This window comes from Leptopilina boulardi, unplaced genomic scaffold (assembly GCF_019393585.1).
Source record: "Leptopilina boulardi isolate dan_hultmark-lab unplaced genomic scaffold, ZJU_Lbou_2.1 LbouV2_179, whole genome shotgun sequence".
NCBI lineage: Eukaryota > Metazoa > Arthropoda > Insecta > Hymenoptera > Figitidae > Leptopilina > Leptopilina boulardi.
The window spans coordinates 1,118,998-1,140,963 of record NW_026137728.1 but is presented as its reverse complement, the minus strand read 5'-3'; the positions used below and the strand labels follow the sequence as shown (position 1 = coordinate 1,140,963).

The window sequence follows — 21,966 nt, the reverse complement described above, 5'->3', positions numbered from 1 at the left end:
AGCATTTTCACTTTGGAAAAAAAAATAGTAAAAAAAAAAAAACTGTTTCACGATAATTCTCTCATTTTTTATTCCTTTTATTTCCTTTTTTTTTTTTTTTGTACATATCAGTATTTTTAAGTAGCATTCAGACACATTCAAAGTTTCGTTCAATCTCTCATTTAACTTCCGACAGAATCAATTTGAAAATTCTCTAAAAAAAAATAATAATAATAATTACAACAGCCTAAAACTCGTAAACTTTGGATATTTTGACGTCCTCAATGGGTGGAAAAAAAGACTCGCTTCTTTTTCTTTTTTGTTTCTTACGAGAAATATATATGTATATATATATATATAAAGTCAAAGTACAAGAAATAGCATCGCCAAGCAGGTGTTTTTCGCATTTAATCGACAACAAAAACTTCGTTTCATTTAAAATCCTATAACAGACAAACAAACAGACACCGCAGTTTGGGTTTTATCTCCGTAACAAGGGCGCAGTATTTTACACTCGTCGGTTTTAAAAGACAACAGTGCTGGATATTAGTGGCTTCTTTTTTTCTTTCTCTCTCTTTCACTCTCATTCTTTCTTTTTCACTTTCTCTTATTGACAAGTTAAAGGGAATTTAGTTTCTTTTTTTTTTTTTTTTTTTTTTTTATAAATTTTTTTCTAAATTACCTTTAAAATAGTCAATTAGAAGGCATTAGCGACCAGCACTGTAATTTTTCATCTTCATTACTTTTATTTATTTATTTTTTTTTCCTTTTTTTCTTCTCTTTTTCTTTTAAATCTAATAAAGGTCTTGCAATGTGGATTTGTTGTGGGTGGAGAGATGATAAGGAAGGATAATGGAATTAAAGGGGGAAGGAGGGATGATGGGCAGGGATACGATAGTACCTACGGCAAAGCATTTCTCGTTCAGGATGTGAGTGTGTATGTATGTGTGTGTGTGTTGTTCTTCTTGTTGTTGTTGATGATGAGAAAATTGGCTGGCTGGTTGGATGGTCATGGTTGATTCAGTCCTGCATCTCTTCCGGCATTTCATGAGGATTCAAAATTCCAGGCACCGACATTTGTTGTTGCCTCTTTTCTTCCTGAGCTATTCGTAAAGCCGTTTCTCGTTCTTCTAAATAAAGATCAGAATCATCCTCTCCAGTGTATTCCTAAAAAAAAAAAAATTTATTATTTTTTGCTTTTACAATTTTTAATTAACGATAATTAAAAAGTCGCTTAATTCTAATTTAACTGTATTTAAATAATATATTATATAAATTAGATATAAATTCCTCACTTTACGTTTAATTATTTTTTGGAAGAATTTTTTATTTTCGAATTAAAATTTGACGGAATTTCTTTTTACACGGATTTTTTGCATAACAAAATTTTTAGTTAGCTAATTTTTCTTTGGCTTTGTACTTTTTTTTGTCGATGGTTTGTTAGGACAAATAAAAATTTAGGCAAATTAAAATTGGATGAAAAAGGAAAAAAAAAGTTCCAAAAAAATTGTAGATGCAATTGCAAATGAACTTCGAATTTGGAGTGGAATACATACATATATATATATATATATATATATATATATATATATATATATATAAAAAGAAAGAGAAAAAAGAATTCCTCGAGTAAAATATGTAACTGAAATTAAATTTCCAAGGACATTGGAAACTAACAGATATAGATCAATTTCTTTGAATGTTTTTCAAAACTTATTTTCACAATTAAAACGATACTATCTATGTAAAATGTTGAAAATTACACTTGACCTATAGGAATTTATTGTGTTAGGTGAATTTCCACTTTCAAAGCAACTTGACAACTACAACGAGACATACAGAACTCGTCCTTTGACGATGAAAAATTACACTTTTTCTAGTGTAATAATTCCTGATGAAATTTGCAAAATACTGTTTGTGCTTAATAATTATTGGATCAAGGAGCCTGGGATACGCAACAAAAAATGGTTACCTAGGAGGATTAATAAACTATTTGGAGAAAGAGTCCAAATTGTATCAGGTAATTATGAACTATAAGAAATTGTTATTAACATTAGTGTTGTAATAATAATAATAATTTTTTTAGAGTTTCGAAAAAAATTACTTTGACAAAATATCACATTCTATTATAAAAAATTATCATTATTATTATAATAGGATCAATGCATTATATATCACCAAAAATCGTTGAGATCGATTTTTAGAAAAATCTATAATAATACAACGATGTAAAAAATTCACAACATTTATGATCAACGATTAGAAAAAAAAAAATTTTTATGACTTAAAAATAGATATAAAATTTTCCATCTAAATAATAATAATAATTTCTTGATGCTTATAAATTGCAAAAAATATTTTTCAGGCGAAAATTTATAGAATTATTAAAGTATTAAGACGCTTAATCCATTATTGTCAATTACTTTATAATTTAGATGAATGAGTGAAAAATTTTTTAAATTCAAAATTGACATCTTTTTTGAATATTAAAAATATATTTTTTTTTACTTCTTGAAATGAAGCTTAAAATTAATACGGTCAGTTGAGGTAAATGGGGACAATATCGCTATTTTTCACAAATTACGTAAGTTTCTTCCTTTAAAAGGTAATAATTGCGGGTTTATTATTTTTAAGTTGTTATTTACGTTACCAGGATTAATTTTATGCAGCAGAAAAAAATTAAGATAAGCTTTAAACGCATGAAACTGACTGTCCCCATTCACCCCAAAATTTAGAAAATTTCATAAAATTCGGGGTACATGGGGACAGCATAGTTTCTAAGAAAGTTTTAAGAAAAAAGTTTCCTTAAGTATATTACTGTATTAAGGGATGAAAAAACTTGAAAAAAATGTGTAGTAGATATATAATAGTTGAACCAATTGAAATTTTTTTATTTTTTTTTATTTTAGTATTTTGTCTCGCATTTGAAAAAAAACAGACTTAAAAATCATACAAAATTTTTTTCTTATTCCTTATGACTCCCATAACAGAAATTGACTTGAATTTTTTATTTTTGTTAATTTGGTTAATAATGACAAGCTGTCCCCATTTACCCCAAAAATTCGAAAACTCAAGGGTAAATGGGGACAGCTTGTCATTATTAATCAAATTAACAAAAATCAAAAATTCAAGTGAATTTCTGTTATGGAAGTCATAAGGAATAAGAAAAAAATTTGGTATGATTTTTAAGTCTGTTTTTTCAAATGCGAGACAAAAAACTGAAACAGTTTGACTTTGATTTTCAAGTTTTTATGCATTGAGCGATAACTTTTTTTATCTTGCTGCCAATTGTCAAGATAAAAGCTTGGCAATACTCAAAACCTCTTGCAGGTGATCTGAGGTTAAAATATTGACATTGAACTTAATTTTAAAACTGTAAATTAAGCTCCAACACCTCTTGTCCCCATTTACCCCAACTGACCCTATTTACTTTTAAAAAACTAATTTTACAAATTATTGTTTTTTTCCGTTTCTGAGATATTAATAAATTAATGTTAATAAAAACAAAAAAATCATTTCATTTAATTCGTTTATTAAAAAAAATAAATTTTTAATTTCATTTTTTTTTATTTTACTGAAACATTATTCGAAAGAATTCTTTTCTAATCGAATATTCATTTTTACAAATTTAAATTAGACATAATTCTTAAAATGTTTAGAATTAAAATTCTATCTATAAGTTTTTCTGAAAAATAAAATTTTTTTTAATAAACTATTTTGACTAATGAAAATTCGAGTAAATAATAATTCTGACAAATTCAAATTCGATGAAATAAAAAGTCTGAAAAATGAAAATTTGTTCAAGTAACAATCCCATCTGGAGCTAACTCAGCTATTTCACACGAGTAGTTATGATTTTTCAAAAAAATCAAATTCTTTTTACATTTGACCAAAATTTTAATCTTCCTCTCCTCTAAACTTTTCGATAAAAAGGAATAATAATTTATGAGTGAAGTACACACGCATTGTAATAAAATAATGTAATGCAAATTGCAACCTGATCTAAGAATTTTTTTTTTTTTTTTTAGTAAGATTACTTGATAAATTTTTCCTCAGAAATAAAATGTTGTAAAATAATTGACAAAAAAAATTGTACGAATATTAAAAATCATTACTAATGCGAATTTTTCTAAAAATTAACCACAATAACTTTCAGTGAAATATATTGTATTGACCAAATATTAATTTAATACGGCTTTGTTAATTATTATAATTATATTAGGTAATGTTTGTCGTCGACGATCACTTGATGAATTCAAGCTCAAGAGCAAGTTCTCTTGTTCAAAAAGTTTCTGAGCACTTTCCAACAATGAGCATTAGTTTATCTAAATTTAAATTCGAATTTATTAAAACTAACTATCCGTCATCACTACAACGACCAAGGAAAACAACATTATTTATTGTTTTTTTCGATGGCAATCTTGATGAGCTATTAAATCAGCTAAAAATTATAATTGAAAATGTCCTGCAACTGACTTGTACAGAGCCATACCCAAAAATGTTGCTTAACATTTTTGCGCCCAACAATCTATTTCCAATCAAAATTGTACTTGAAATGTTTTGGAAACTGGAATGGCTCGATGTTATTATGATGATGCAGCCAAACGAATACCGAAGATCATTAGCAGGAGAGAAATTCAATCAGTCAATTCTACATGAGATAAATCTTTTTGCTGGAACCTATTCCGCTCAAGAAATAACAATCGATAGAGAATGGTTCCCGAATAAATTGCGAGACCTTCATGGGCAGGAATTAAGATTTTTATGCTCAGAGAATTTAAAAAGGCATCTTGATGAAAAGACAATTAAAAACATGGAAAAAATTGCCGATCTCTTTTCAAAAGGTATGAATTGCAAAACCAAAATACATTATGCTTACTGCTCAAGTGTGGAATGTTTGGATGTTCTCAAAGAAAACAAAGCCGAAATAACGTTAAAACCTGCAATAATTGTGTTAAACAACGATGAACCACTAATTATTTCAAGTATACGCATTTTGCAATTTGGTGCTTTGAAAGCTGTGTTACCAAAAAATACAAGATTAACTGAGATTATCGTCGTCTCGGAGGAATTGATTCTTATGCTTTGTGTAACCGCCGGTGCAATTGCTCTCATTCGAATTACAGCCTCGGTGTTAAAATTCAGCAGAAACACATGGCAAACGTTTAAAATCAGTCAAATTATAATGGGAATGTCCGTCGACAACGAACCAGAAAAATTGACAGAAAGAATTGTTTTTGGTGTCCTCATGCTGAGTTGCATCGCTTACACAAGCTACTTTTTCTCAGTGATTCTGGACCTTAGTCTGCGATCTGAACCGGAAATAACAACACTCAAGGAACTGCTCAACTCATCTTTGACACCTCTGGTAGAGTCAATTGTAAAAAAAAACCTGTTGTCTAGTCCTATATCTGAAATTCAGGAATTAGGCAGAAAAGCTATTGAATCTTTTGGTGTTAAGTGTTTGGCTTACTTGCATGTTTATAGAAATGTAACTTGCATTTTTACGGAAACTGACAATTTGATCAAATTCATGGAGACTAAATATGAAATCACGAACATTAAAATTCTCGAGGAACCTTTAATTTATTACATAGAGACCTGGAAACAAAGATTGTATTCACCATACACTGAGCATTTCAACGAAATAATTCTGCGAGCCTCACAATCTGGTATACTGAGTAAATTGATAGATTTTGATATAGCGAAACCACCTAATCAATCGCCACCACCAGAAGAAATCTCGAAGGAAAAGTTGTTCATAATAATCACTTACGTTTTGACTATCGGCTACTCTCTCTCGTTGATCGCTTTTTTTAATGAAATTCTGAGCATCATTACGTGGCAGAAAATTCGCTTATTTTTCGTCAATTGTTTTAACAGGATCAGAGAAAAATTATGGTAAAATGAAATCGAGTTTTTAGCAGTTAAATCTGTTACAATGAAATTCACAAATATGTACCTGTTAGAGGTGTGCAAAAAGCTTGAAACTCGATTGACAATTTTTGAGCTTTTAGTTTTCGAGTCGAGCCAAGTTGTTTCAACAGCTCGAAGTTTCCCGAGTTCTCAAATTTATTCGATTTAATAAAATTCCTGTAGACATAATTATATTGAGAAAGATATGAATGTTAGTTCTACTTTTGACCAAACTTTATCTGGGTCTAAAAATATTTATTTAACACAATAATTTTGGACATACCTTAATCTCGAAATTGAAGTATATACCCGTCTTATAAGCATAATGACGACATTAAATTTTAAAATAAGTTTAAGAACTAACTTTAAAAATTTTTGAATGCATTTTTATTATTTAAATTTGAATACCAATTGACAAGTTATAATAAAATAATCATTAAATTTGAATTAGTAGTTTTCTACTGATAAAAGAATGCAAATTCATTTACCAGTACAATAGTAAAAAATTTTATCTATTAATTGTACGAAATAAATTTCAATTAGTAGATATTTTATTACTCTTTCATCAGTAGAAAACTACTAATTCAGATTTAAAGAGTATTTCTTGTTTTTGTGCAAAAATGTACAAACGTATTTAAAAAATATACTGCGTGGATTTGAGTACTTGATACTTCGAGAAAGCTCGACTCGAAAAAAACGTAGCTCGACTCGACTTTTTTGCACGCACCTCTAGTACCTATATCAGATTTCAAGAAATCAGAAAATTAACTGTCGTTCAAAACTGAAACAATGTAACTCATTCTTTTTTATTTCGCGTCAACCGCGGGAAAAAAAACAAAAAATACCCTTTTTTAAAATTTTTATTGTAAAAAAAAGTATTATATTTATTAAACCAATGTCAAAAAAGAATTATTCCAATAACTATAATACTTTTTTTTAAATAAAATTTTTAAAAAGTATTTCTTTTTTGTTAATTTCAAACCAGAAAGTCCCCTTAAGAAAGCAAAATTATTGTATTTCAAATTTTACCTATAATCTAATGTTCTACAAATAATGAGACCCATGATTATCTAAATAAATCATTTATTGCAATTGTTATTTTAAAGATTTTTATTATAAATACTTATTTTTCATATGAATTTTCATTTTTCGAATTCGCATTTGACAGAATTTCATTTTATACAAATTTTAACTTAACCAGATTTTTAGCTACCGATTTTTTATTACATAGGCATTTAATTTACATAACTTTTTATTTAAAAGAATATTAATTTTATCGAATTTTGATTTAGCAGAATTCTCATTCAATCGAATTTTACATGATTCGAATTTTTAAATGACAGCAATTCAAATTCACCGAATTTTCATTTGTCCAAAACTACAAATGCCCAAAAATAGAAACGACAGAGAGATTATAATGGAATTTTTATAGAATTGACCATTCATAATTTACTTTATAATTTCTAATTCGTCAATTAAAATTCGGTGAATTGGAATTTCTGTCATTGAAAAATTCAAATCACACAAAATTCGATTGAATAAGAATTTTTTTTTAATTAAATGTTTTTATATAAAAAGTCATATAAAGAAAATGATTGTCAAATAAAAATTCGGTCAGTTAAAAATTTTGTTATGTAAAAATTCACATAAAAATGAAAATCTGTCAAAATGCTGATTCGAAAAATGAAAATTACTATAAAAAAATAATTATTTCTAATCAAATTCTTTTAAATAAAAATTCTAATTAGGGACAGTTAGGGTAAATGGGGACAGCATAGTTGCTAAGAAAGATTTAAGAAAAAAGTTTCCTTAAGTATATTATTATATTAAGGGATGAAAAAACTTGAAAAATATTTTAATATGGCGGACGAACTTAAAAGTTTTCTTATAAATTGATTAAATTTGCTTGGTTTATGTCTTTTATTTACTTTTTTTTATTTCAGTATTTTGTCTCACATTTGAAAAAAAACAGACGTAAAAATCATACAAAATTTGTTTCTTATTCCTTATGACTCCCATAACAGAAATTCACTTGAATTTTTTATTTTCGTCAATTTGGTTAATAATAACAAGCTGTTCCCATTGACCCCGAGATTTAAAATTCTTACGATAAGTGACTAAATGAGGACAGCTTGTTGGTAAATACCAAATTTTGGTATGATTTTTAAGTCTGTTTTCTCTGAAATGCGAGACAAAATACTGAAACAATTTGACTTTTATGTTCAAGTTTTTATGCACATTGAGCGATAACTTGAATTATCTTGCTGCCAATTGTCAAGATAAAAGCTTGGCAATACTCAGAACCTCTTGTAGGTGATCTGAGGTTTAAATATTAACATTTATCCCAACTGACTATGTTGACAACTAAATATGTTTTAATTTGATAAGGGTTGAAAAAAAAATTTCAAACAATTTTGCTTTCGAGCTTTTTACAAAAAGAATTTTTAAATGCAATGAAGATATCTAATAATTTCGTTGATATAGTATTTCATTCTCAAGTAGTACTAAATTTAAAAATACATCTGAATTCACCGAAATTTGAAAATTGTTAATATAAAAAAAATAAGTTAGAATAAGTAATGCGTAGATTTTTAAAAAGTTCAAGGTCATAGGAAACATATAAAAATGGATCGATTTCTAAATGTCAACATAAACCGTTTAACGAACAAGGCTTAAAAACCAAAATGTTCAATAATTAATACCCTCTTCTACTTTATACGGTGTTTAAGACTCATTTTCACCTTTAAATTCGTAGACTATCTTTTGTAAAAACTTAAAAATTATGACAAGCAAAAAGGAATAGATTGTTCCGTGAATTTCCACTTTCAAAAGTTCCCAACAACAGTGAAGACGTAACTTGTCGTTTAACAAAGTTACTATCTTCAACAAAAGTGATAACGTGGTATTTCAAAATTAAAATTCTTGATGAAGATTACTGAATACAGTTTTTATTTAATTATTTTTGGATCAGGAAGCCTGGGAGACGTAACAAAAAATGATTACCTAGGAGGATTAATGAACTATCTGGAAAAAGAGTCCAAATTGTATCAGGTAATTCAGAACTTACCAGAAATTTTTTATTCACATTAGTTTAAAAAGTCTTGCAATAATAATAATAATAAGAATTGTTATTATTTTATTATTTTTATAGAATCAATGCATTATATTTCACCAAAACTCGTTGAGACCAATTTTTAGAAAAGTCTAATAATAATTCAACGATGTTGAAGTTAAAAACGTTTATGATCAACGATTAGAAAACAATTTTTTTTAAAACTTAAAATTAGATATAACATTTTTTATCTTAATAATAATACATAATAATAATAATAATTTCTTGATGCTTATGAATTGCAAAAAATATTTTTTTAGACGAAAATTTATAGAATTTTGATCCAAAAAAATAATCCTTTAAAAATCGTTAATCATAAACGTTATTTGATTGAATGGTGCAAAATTCTGACAAATTCAAATTCGATGAAATAAAAAGTCTGAAAAATGAAAATTTGTTCAAGTAACAATCCCATCTGGAGCTAACTCAGCTATTTCACACGAGTAGTTATGATTTTTCAAAAAAAATCAAATTCTTTTTACATTTGACCAAAATTTTAATCTTCTTCTCCTCTAAACTTTTCGATAAAAATGAATAATAATTTATTGTACGAATATTAAAAATCATTACTAGTGCGAATTTTTCTAAAAATTAACCACAATAACTTTCAGTGAAATATATTGTATTGACCAAATATTAATTTAATACGGCTTTGTTAATTATTATAATTATATTAGGTAATGTTTGTCGTCGACGATCACTTGATGAATTCAAGCTCAAGAGCAAGTTCTCTTGTTCAAAAAGTTTCTGAGCACTTTCCAACAATGAGCATTAGTTTATCTAAATTTAAATTCGAATTTATTAAAACTAACTATCCGTCATCACTACAACGACCAAGGAAAACAACATTATTTATTGTTTTTTTCGATGGCAATCTTGATGAGCTATTAAATCAGCTAAAAATTATAATTGAAAATGTCCTGCAACTGACTTGTACAGAGCCATACCCAAAAATGTTGCTTAACATTTTTGCGCCCAACAATCTATTTCCAATCAAAATTGTACTTGAAATGTTTTGGAAACTGGAATGGCTCGATGTTATTATGATGATGCAGCCAAACGAATACCGAAGATCATTAGCAGGAGAGAAATTCAATCAGTCAATTCTACATGAGATAAATCTTTTTGCTGGAACCTATTCCGCTCAAGAAATAACAATCGATAGAGAATGGTTCCCGAATAAATTGCGAGACCTTCATGGGCAGGAATTAAGATTTTTATGCTCAGAGAATTTAAAAAGGCATCTTGATGAAAAGACAATTAAAAACATGGAAAAAATTGCCGATCTCTTTTCAAAAGGTATGAATTGCAAAACCAAAATACATTATGCTTACTGCTCAAGTGTGGAATGTTTGGATGTTCTCAAAGAAAACAAAGCCGAAATAACGTTAAAACCTGCAATAATTGTGTTAAACAACGATGAACCACTAATTATTTCAAGTATACGCATTTTGCAATTTGGTGCTTTGAAAGCTGTGTTACCAAAAAATACAAGATTAACTGAGATTATCGTCGTCTCGGAGGAATTGATTCTTATGCTTTGTGTAACCGCCGGTGCAATTGCTCTCATTCGAATTACAGCCTCGGTGTTAAAATTCAGCAGAAACACATGGCAAACGTTTAAAATCAGTCAAATTATAATGGGAATGTCCGTCGACAACGAACCAGAAAAATTGACAGAAAGAATTGTTTTTGGTGTCCTCATGCTGAGTTGCATCGCTTACACAAGCTACTTTTTCTCAGTGATTCTGGACCTTAGTCTGCGATCTGAACCGGAAATAACAACACTCAAGGAACTGCTCAACTCATCTTTGACACCTCTGGTAGAGTCAATTGTAAAAAAAAACCTGTTGTCTAGTCCTATATCTGAAATTCAGGAATTAGGCAGAAAAGCTATTGAATCTTCTGCGAGTAATTGTGTGTTTTACTTGCACGTTTATGGAAATGTAACATGCATTATTGCGGAACCTGACATTTTGATCAAATTACTGGAGACTAAATATAAAACGAACATTAAAATTCTCGAGGAACCTTTAATTTATTACAAAGAGACCTGGAAACCAAGATTTCTTTCACCATACTCTGAGCATTTCAACGAAATAATTCTGCGAGCCTCACAATCTGGTATACTGAGGAAATTGATAGACGTAGATATAGTGAAAGCACCTAATCAACCGCCACCACCAGAAGAAATCTCGAAGGAAAAGTTGTTCATAATAGTCACTTACGTTTTGACTATCGGCTACTCTCTCTCGTTGATCGCTTTTTTTAATGAAATTCTGAGCATCATTACGTGGCAGAAAATTCGCTTATTTTTCGTCAATTGTTTTAACAGGATCAGAGAAAAATTATGGTAAAATGAAATCGAGTTTTTAGCGGTTAAATTTATTACAGTAAAATTATCATGTATATCAGATTTCAAAAGACCAGAAAATTAACTGTTGTGCAAAACTGAAACAATGCGTAACTTTTTTTTTTATTTTTACTTCCCGTCATCCGCGGCTAACATAATCAGGGTGTTCAGTTTGAAGTAAAAAAAAAAATTCTCTGACTTTTTCCTAACATTTTTCCAACTTTTCTTTAATTAATAAATATTTAATATTTAAAAAATGAAAAGTATCAAATATTAAAGTATTTTCTCCAACACCTGCTCGAAAAGTGCAACTTTCTTGGTTAGAAAAGTATTGGGGAAGAAGAACCACTTATTAACTTCTCGGCCGAGCGTGGGGAAAGTAAATCTTAATAGTTTTTTAGTTTTTCTTTGATAAATAATAAATATATATAATAATAATAATAAACAACAAATAAAACATTGTTTATTTAAAAAAACAAATAGTTGTTATTATATATAAAGCATATATACATTGTTAATTCTTCCTAATTAATAAAAATGCATTTCCTTGAGAGGCGTTGGAGAAAACGTCGTGTGCCACACGTTGGAAAGAATGATTTTTCTCGAGTGATTAATATACTCTCGCTGTGCTCGAGCAGCAAACTTCACTCTCGAAAAATCACCCACTTTCCCCACTAGTTGCACAATGTACTATTTAAGATAATAAAAAACATTTTATTTATTAGCATTATAAACTTTTTCTTGCATTGAGAAATTTAGAAAATTCATAAAAATGTTCATTTTTGGCAAATTTTTAAAAGATTCCCTAACTTTTAATTAAATTCCCTGACCGCTGGACACCTTGATGGTATAAGCTTGTTTTTAATTTGTAAAATATTCATTTAGAAATATCAAAATTTAACACCTAGACAAAAAATACACTTTTTTAAAATTTTTATTGTAAAAAAAAGTATTATATTTATTAAAACATAATGTCAAAAAAGAATTATTCCAATAACTATAATACTTTTTAAAAAATAAAATTTAGGTTTAAAAAGTATTGTTCTTTTGTCAATTCTAAACTAGAAAGTCACATTATTAAAGCAAAACTATATTTCAAATGTTATCTTATTTAATGCTTTACAAATAATAGGGCCCATGATTATTTTATAAAAATCATTAAATACAATTTTCATTTTAAAGATTTTTTTAATAGAAATAATTTTTTTTTTTGACGAATTTTGATTTTTTGAATTAAAATTTGACTAATTTTCATTTTTCCGAAATTACAAATGGCCAAACAAACAATCGACAAAAATATTTAGACGCAATTTTTAAAATTGATTAATAAGAAATTATATTAAGAAAATCGTGATTGGCCAATTTTAAAAATTGACCCGAATTCTTTCTGTCGATTGTTTGTTCGGTCAATTTGTAATTTCGAACAAATAAAAATTATGGCATCTTAAAAATTCTATCAATTAAAAACTCGTACAAATAAAAATTTGGACAAATTAAAATTCGGTGAATTAAAATTTGTCATTTAAAAATTCAAATCACATGAAATTCGATTAAATGAGAATTCTGCTGAATTAAAATTCGCTTAAATTAAAATTTTCTTAAATAAAATGTCATGTAAAGAAAATGACTGTAAAATAAAAATTCTGCCAAACAAAAATTTGTTAGCTAAAAATTTTGTTATATAAAAATTCGTATAAAAATAAATGTTGTCAAATTTTAATTCCAAAATTAGTCTAAATAATAATTATTTCTAATAAAATACATGCGCTCTTAAATAATGTGTTTTGAAGATTTTTTACAAGATTTGTAAAAATCATATCTTCCACTTGAATTATTATTTTAAAAAAACATAATTTTTTCATGTACCAATTCAGTAAATTTTGTACAATACATTTTACTAATTAATTTTTGAAAAATATGACACTTTTAGGATTTTGTGTGATCACTAATTGGGAAATCCAAAGTTTGGTTTTGAAAATTCAAAATAGCAGATCAAATTTTGAAAATTTTATCTGTTTATTAGAATTAAACTTTACCATGTATGTATTTTCTTTAAGAAACTTAAAACCTGGAAGCTTTTGATGTTACTAATAATAAATTAAGAGGCTTTAAAGGGCTAAACAATTTTAAAATATATTAAATGTCTTTAAAAAAAAGTACAAAAATTGTAGGATTATAAAGTAATATTATAAACCTTGTACTTTTAATTATTTTTGTCATGTGCGTGAAATTTAAAATACTGCTAACAGCATTTGTCTCTATTAATATAGAGCACTTGTACTTTATTGCACTTGAATAATAAATAAATGAAAAAAAAATTGTAAATTATCTGATTTATTTTAAAGTCCAAAAAAAAAACTCAAAAATAAATAAACTTGATAATTAACTCTTATCTGTGCTTATTTTTATAAATTAACATATAAAAATATAATTTTTATTTTCACTCAAATAAATTAAGCAAACGTAAAATAGAAATTTTACAAATAAACAAAAACAATAAAAAAGAAAATCATTTTATAAATGATTAATTTTTTGGTAAAATTTGTTAATTTTAAAAATGAAAATTGTAAAAAAAATTATGTGTGCAAAGAAACTTACTCTGATTTGAACGAGGAAATCTCTTAAATGCTCTTTGAAGGCGGGAATATCTTGATCAAGATTAAATAATCCTTGAACAGTGATTTTAATTTGATTATCCGTTAAATGTGGAAATGCTGTCCTGAGTAACCTTGCTACGAAATCTTGAATGTAAAGTGTGTTGTCGGGAATAGGACCCAGAGGTATCTGAATTCTTCCAGATTCCACAAGTGAAAACATATATGCCAAAATAGTTGCATGCATTGTAAGTCCTAAAAACAAAAAAGCAAAAAATAGTTATAAAATTCCAATTCATATAAGTAATTTAATAAAGTAGACTTTCTTTCAATTTTCATTTAATTTTCATTTAGTAAATTTTTTTTCAACTATATTGCTTCCTCATAGAGGAAATATTATTTTAATGATAAAATTCGTGTGCGATTTCTGACCATATTTCGAGGATATTTTTATTCCAGTGATGATATTCAAGAATGATTTTTTGCATAAATATTCAATTATTTGTCCTTCACAGCGTAAAGAAAAAAAAAAAATTCAAAACTATCGCCACAGAAATTTAAAAATGATGTTTAAAAAAAAAATGTCCGTATTTTTTGCATTTCAAAATGTTTGAAAAAATGTTTATAGATACATATTTTTTAATTTGTAAAGCTCTTTAAAAATAAAATATGACGGAATTATTAACGTTTGAAAAATGAAAATTTTTGAAAAATCTGACTTTTTTGCATTTTTTATTTGAAAATTTTCATGTAACCTTTAAACTATTACAACTAGCTTGTAGATTATTTAAAAATGCATCGATTGACCTATTTTTGAAACTTTTACTATATAAAATATGACGGCAATATTAACGTTTTAAAAATTTAAAAAAAAAATAAAATAAAATAAATAAAATGAAAATATGAATAAAAACATTACCAGCAGTGTGGGATGTATCTGTAACCACACTGAAAATATGCTGAAGAATATCCGTAAAGTACGTGTGATAAAAGCTCTGCGCCGCTTGATCATGCTGTTCGATATTTTGCAAAAGTTGATGAAGAATATTGAGGCCAGTGTCTGCTACATTTCTCATGGTGTGTTTAAAGGCCCATATAATTGAGTCCAGGACTAATTTGAACTGCGCCGGTGGAATCGACAGAAAAGCAGGGAAACAATGAACATTCACTGCCTGAAAACAAAAACAAACAAAAAAAAAAAAAAACTCATTTTAATTATTATTACGAATATCAAAAAATTTAATTTCTAATTCACATTTTTCATCAGTCAATTATTTAAAAATCACTCAATTTATTTTAAATCGAGTGATCGATATCTTCTTTTTTTTTATTATTTAAAATAGTGATAAATTCTTAATTCTTATTTAAAATAAAAAATTATAATTTCAAATGATTTTATTTAATTTTTACCAAATTAATTATTTAATTGTAACTTTAATTAATTTTTTATTATTTTTATTTACTTTCAAATTTTTTCTGCTTTTTTATTGATTAAATTTTAATTGATTTTTGAAATAATGAAATAAAATTTTTTTATCAAGAAAAAAAAAAAGAATTATTACCTGCAACAGGAAGAAGAAATTCGTTCTGTGCTCAGGGAATACCTCGAAGTCTTTATTGATCATTTCTAAGGTGCACTCAAACACAGCGTCAAATATTTTCGGTACTTCACTGGTAATATAGCCCTCAAGTTTATTCACAATTGTCGCCATGGCGCTTAAAACTTCAGGTTCGCGAGCGCATGCAACATTTGTCTTTTGATAATCTATCAAAACCGCGTCCAATAAATGTGGAATAAAGTTATCAAGGACCTGCAATGTTGATAAAAAAAAAAAAATTAATAATTTAAAAACAAAAATAAACGTTAAAAACCAAAAACAGAAATATTAGATAATAATGTTAATCATAAAAATAATAAATATATAATAATAAACGTCAAAATATTTAATTTATAAAAATTATATTTTAAAAATTAAGTGTCAGACAGTTTTTGAAAAAAAAAAAAAAATTCAAGGATTTTAAAGTACAATGAACATCGTAAATTAATAATTATCAAGAAAAAATTAATTTCGCCAAAAATGAATACTCACCATTTGATGTTCATTCGTTCTGCTAACCCAGTCTGATATTAATTTAAGGGTTTCTTTCTTAACAACTCTCATACTCTTGATTAATGGTTGCTTCGTAACAATCTCTCCGTTTAATGCTATGGCAGCGCTAATGTTCTCACTCATCACCTTATAAACATTCAACATATCTAAATATATTCGTCCTAATTGCATCACGTACGGATGTCCAAGTGCTTTACATGCACGGACATTTGTTTTGAGGATACTGGCGAGTTGCTTTACTGCCTCCTGATCTTTCAAGATGTCAACATTCTATTAAAAAATACAGATTTTAGTCAATCTTTTTCTCTTATTTTTGTTTTTTCACCAATAATTTAAACTATCATATATAGTTTAATTATATTTAATAATAATAACAATTTTCAATTAAAAAACAAACGTTTAGATCACAACAATTTTTAGATTATTTAAATTAGCAATAAATTTTCAGTGTCTATTATTTTTTATGAATTAAATTCACCGTTCTCTTTACGTTAATAAAATTACAAATAAATTTCACATTAATTGTTGTTAAAAATCAAAAAATTGATTATTATTAAAATAAAAAAGGTTGCTTAAATAAAATTTTTATATTATAAAAAAAAAAATCAGTAAAAATTCGAACTAATGAAATGGAGTATTTAAATATTTAACAGTTCGAAATATTATTAAATTTTAATATAAAAATTCAACTTTTAATAAAATTGTTTTTTTTCAATTAATTTAAATTTATAACTATTTCTTAGTAGAGAATTTGTTGAAAATTTCTGTGTTCTTTTTAATTTAATTATCCCTATAGTTCAAAGAAAATTGATTTTCATTAAATAATTAAGAAAATAAATATTTTGTCAATTTTACCTTTGAGGCCTGACTTATTATGTCGTCCCAGACTTGATTCGGCAGTAACATGTACTTTTCTATCAAATGGTCCTGCACTACCGTGTCAACTTGGGCATTAATCATATAACCAACAGCTTCATAAAATGTATGAACCTTTAAAAAAAAAAAAAATACAATTTAAATATTCATCAATAAATTACCATTTTCAAAATTAAAATTAATTTTACACATTAACAAATAGGTAATTTTTTCCCTCATAATCAATGAAATTAATATAATATAAAAATTATCTACAAATATAAATTAAATTTATTATTTATTTAAATAAATTTAAATTTAGTAAATTTATTATTTTTTTTTGGTTTCATATTGAATTTAAATTTGAAAATTATTTTACAAATATGATTATTAATTATATAATAATTTACCTGTTGCGTTTGGAGATCACAAATGATACTGCTAATGGTAGATAAAATTTCATCTATAAAGGGCACAACTTCGCCAATTTGCAACGTTACAAAATGTCGTCTACATTTTAGAGCAATTTTAATAAAAGTATCGCATGCCATGTCTTGCACACCCTCGTGTGTTTCTATAGAAAAATAATTTCAATTCAATATATTGTCCACTGAATCATATAAGATAAAATTTTTAAATAAAAGAATATATATATATAAATTTTCAATCTCAAAAATTGTAAGACAAGAAATAGTTTTTATTCAGAAAGAAAAAATTTCATAAATTCTTTGTTTTTCCTTTTTTTTCAAGAAACATTTTACTTCAAGGTAGACAAAAAATTTTAGGAAAATTCCTCACAAATTTCAATTTAAAGAAAAATCAAAATGCGAATTAAAAAAAAAAAAATTCAATGTGAATTTACAGTTTTTTAAAGACTTAACAAAATTTACATTATTTTTACGATTTTTAAGATTCGATGGCCACTTTAAAATGATTAATTAATGTTTACAAAATAAATAAATTTTATAATACTCACCGTGCATGAATTCGAATAATTTATTCACAACAGTTTTCAAAAATTTCCAATGAGCGCGAAGAAATCGGGGATATTGTCCTACGACATACATAATATTACTGGCGATAATGGCTTTGTTGTCTTTGCCCTTTTTTTGCTCGCATAAACCAAGCAAGTCCTTTATTACCGTCACAAGAAAGCGTTTCTCATCTTCCTCGTGCATCGCACCCGAAATACTTCCTATCGCCCAACACAACTGCAATCAAAATTATTAACACATTAATTTTCAATTAATTTATTTAATTATTTATCCACACAATTAATTTAAACAAAAATTAATAAAATCTATAAAAAATTTGCTTTCACAATAAAAAGAAAAAATGATTTCCAATCACCGTGTTAAGATTTTTCCATGACCATTCAGTTCCATTGACTTGATTTTGTAATTTCTCCGTCATAACACGTTCCGTGTCAACATAATCAAGATGTGTGAGATAAACAAGTGTCTCTCTCATATTTTTATACAAATTTATTGAATCCGTGTCCTTCATAAATTCCCTAACAACTTCACCATTTTCATTTTCAACAACGAGCACCTCTTCTGGTTTTGCCATTCGACTAATCATAATATAACGTACTTTCGTTAATACAGGACAATAAAATATTCTCCTTGGCGGTGTTGCAACATTATTTTTCGATAAAAATAATGGCGCCGTTGACATAAATGGATTTTCACGATAAAGATCGGCCGCCAATCCATTCCAATATTCGAGGCAAATTTTAAATATCTCCACCTCTTCAACATCCGATATTAATACAAGATAATGTAATGCTTTCGATAATGTTTCCATCATTTGTTTTTTCTCCACCAATTGGCCATGTTCCTTTAAATAAGTACACAAGAACATTGCCAAATTTTGAATAAAATTTTGATCCTGATCCTGACCCCTTGCATAGGCATCGCGTATATTTGTATCCAATGGCAACATTTGTTCCAATTGCGACATTGTATTTGCAAAAAGAACAATAAACATGTCGTCATAATTCGTCACTGTAACGCCTGCGATTTCGGTCAAACATTTTAATGTCACATTTCTGAAGATTGGAACATTTAGAAACTGTAAAAAAAAAGAGGTAAAAATGTGTGAATTTTTTTGTTTTTTAGAATTTTTTGAAAAAGAAAATTTATAATTTAATTTACTTTAAATATCAGAGTGGTGATTAATTTTGTCTCGAAAATATATCCAAGAGGAATCCAATTTAAAAATCGAAGTAGCGTCTCTAGTGTCACGGCAACAAGAGGAACATTTTGTGAATTATCCATAACAAATTGACAGAGTTGAAAAATTTGTGAAAATTCACTGCACATTGTGTCTTTTAAATGTTTTGCTTTTGTTTGTGTTATTTGTCCACTTGAAAAATCAAATACTTCCTCAGACAATAATTTCAAAATAGCCATATTATTCTGACAAAGACTCTCATTAGTTTTACTTGCGCCAACAATATCGCCAATAAACGATTCCCAATTCTTTGGCCATTCTCGTTTCAATACCTGCAAATTTAATAAATCAAAATGAAAATTAATTTTTAGAATTTTTTTTTAAAAAAATTTTAATAATTAAAGAATTTAAATTCTTCTCACCTGTACGAGAATCATGTTAAGTTTGTTGAGATAGACTTTGGAAGCCTCCATTGTTTCGGGATCGCTGCTCGTTTTAATAATCAAGCCTACAATATATTTTTTTATACCTTCGCATTGATTTCTCGGCAAAACTTTCCATCTTGTCTTTATGACTTGCTCCAATATTTGTAACGCGTAATATTTCGTTTGTTGATTCTGTGTGAAAAATCAGAATATTAGAAAGAAAAATTAAATTTTTCTTTTTTTCTCTATTCAAAGAATAATTAGTAATTTTTCATGATTTTAAGGATTTTTATTTTTTAAATACCTGTGAATATTCTAAAATTGTATCCACTCGTGTCCATGCATCTGGATGTTCCTTGAGTGTAGTCAGGACGTCCTGTGCTACCCGTTGTTGTTCACCTATTCCAGTATACATACATCCTACAATATTGTCGAGAAGCGTTATGTCCAACTTCTGGTTAAAGTCCAACAACTTTGAAGCTTGCTCGGCTAGAGTTGCCATTATGAATGATTTTTCTTTTCACACGCAAACTGAAAAAAAAACATTCAATTCTTTATTAATCGATCAACAATTAAATCATTTGTTTAATACAGAAAAATTCCCGATTTCTTAAATTTTGACAAAAAAAAATTCTTTTCTATACCAAAATAAAAAAATAAAATAATCCCTCTGGAGAATTTTTTTTCAACATTCCAAAAACATATTCACGACAATTAAAATATAAATTAAAATCAAAAACAAAGTATAGACAAAATAAATTGTTTACAATGGCAAAAAATTCAACGACCGGATATCAAGAAAAATTTCCAAGTCACAAAAAATTATATTGAAAATTATTTATATAAATATAAATATGAAAATAATTGATAAAAAATTTCAAATATCACCAGGAGGAAAAAATGATAAATAACGGTCAGACAGCGCCAAGTTAAATGAACGCTCTATGAAAGATCTAAAGCAAGGCGTCCTCAGTTTCGGCATTCTGAAAAAAATCACTTAAATTTCAATAAATCAAATATCAAATAATACAATAAGAAAATTTGCGTTTTATTCCAATGAAAATAATTCACTGGAAACAAGACAAAACGTGCCTCGGGGAGGTCACCGCACTGCGACCGCCCGACCTAACCTACATTTGTCACTCGTAAACGGGGTTAGAGGGAACCCGGTGAATTTCGCATTTTCTAATTGCACAAAAAAGAAAGCATATTCACTGCAATTAAAACGAAATTCATTGATAATAAATATTTACTCACAACAAGATGAAAATAACGTCAGTCTATCCATAAAATATTTAACTACCCCGGTCGCTGTTTTGCCATTGCGTCGTTATAATATACCCGTTGACGATGATGAGTAGAGTAAATGTCTCTCTCTCTCTCTCTCTCTCTTTCACTCTCTTTCACTCTCTCAAACACAATTCTTTAAAAACCTACCGTTTTCAAACTGGCACACACACAAACTTCCTTCACGGTCGTAAAAAAAACACTCGTTCCGCATCGACAATTATACTACGATGCCTCCAGATAAATCACACACAGCACAAAAATGATCAAACACACAAACGACCGATTCCCGCGCGCGACCAACTTCGTTCGTTTTCACACACTCGTCTTGTTTCGACATTGTCCATCTCACTCGCCATGAAACATGGACAAGGACAGACACACCACTCTTCCATCACAAACGTTTTAGAAAAAGTTCTCCTTTACCACTCTCACCCACCAAAATTATCATAATCATTATTATCAAATTTCTACTTTCATCATATTATTATTATTATTTATTTCCCTTCACATTTACCAAATAACATCCAAGTCACATATCAAAATGTTTTGATAAATTTTTTAAATTTCACACAAATTTATACTGTCACAGAAAAATTTATTCTTTTCGATTTTGAAAAACAAAAAAAATTCATTAAAATTTATAACTCCAAAAATGGGGAAATAAAAAAATTGCGCGCACTTCCTTTTTCGGAGGAGAGTAACCCTATGTCAAATAACACTCAAGTATATATAGTGATTATTCTATCCCTATCTGTTATTCCCTCTCTCTTTCTCTCTTTGTCTTTCTCTCATCATTATCATCATCGTCGTCGTCGTCGACGACGTCTCTTGGTTCTTGGATTTCGTCGTTGAAAAAGTGACAATACCCACCGAGGTCGTGTTTTGTCAAAACTTGCAACGTTTTTCCTTTGAATTTCATCCGCGCGATATCCTTTTTTTTTTTGAAATTAAGAAAAAAAAAAAAAGAAAAAACTTTCCACCGGCGAGAAGCGTGGAAAATTCGCAGACGCGCCTGCCTATATCACCTACTGCGTTAACACCGCAATAATTCCAACCTCTAAAAAAGATTTTCGAAAATAATCAACAAAATGGCCGTGCAACATCTTTTTTGAGAGGCGCAATCATTGTTTAGAAAGATGAATTTTGATTGGTTTAT

General features: G+C 27.6%; 1 protein-coding gene across 4 annotated transcripts; it reads right to left on the bottom strand.

Moving 5' to 3' along the window:
* Positions 1-607: 607 nt before the first annotated feature.
* Positions 608-21,846, bottom strand: LOC127277788 (exportin-1). 4 transcript variants are annotated; one of them, XM_051299162.1, is made up of 13 exons: positions 21,681-21,846; positions 19,825-20,051; positions 19,518-19,712; positions 19,077-19,427; positions 18,271-18,993; positions 17,897-18,131; positions 17,331-17,494; positions 16,921-17,055; positions 16,045-16,335; positions 15,517-15,765; positions 14,874-15,126; positions 13,959-14,209; positions 608-1,146 (listed from the first exon to the last, which is right to left on the bottom strand). In XM_051299162.1, exons 2-13 carry the CDS (start codon positions 20,020-20,022, stop codon positions 1,000-1,002), a joined length of 3,192 nt encoding a protein of 1,063 aa, XP_051155119.1. In that variant the 5' UTR covers positions 20,023-20,051; positions 21,681-21,846; the 3' UTR covers positions 608-999. The 4 variants fall into 4 exon arrangements, with proteins under 4 accessions (XP_051155119.1, XP_051155120.1, XP_051155117.1 ...); XM_051299163.1 differs by lacking the exon at positions 21,681-21,846 and adding an exon at positions 21,325-21,485; XM_051299160.1 differs by lacking the exon at positions 21,681-21,846 and adding an exon at positions 20,958-21,187.
* Between the last annotated feature and the right edge of the window lie 120 nt (positions 21,847-21,966).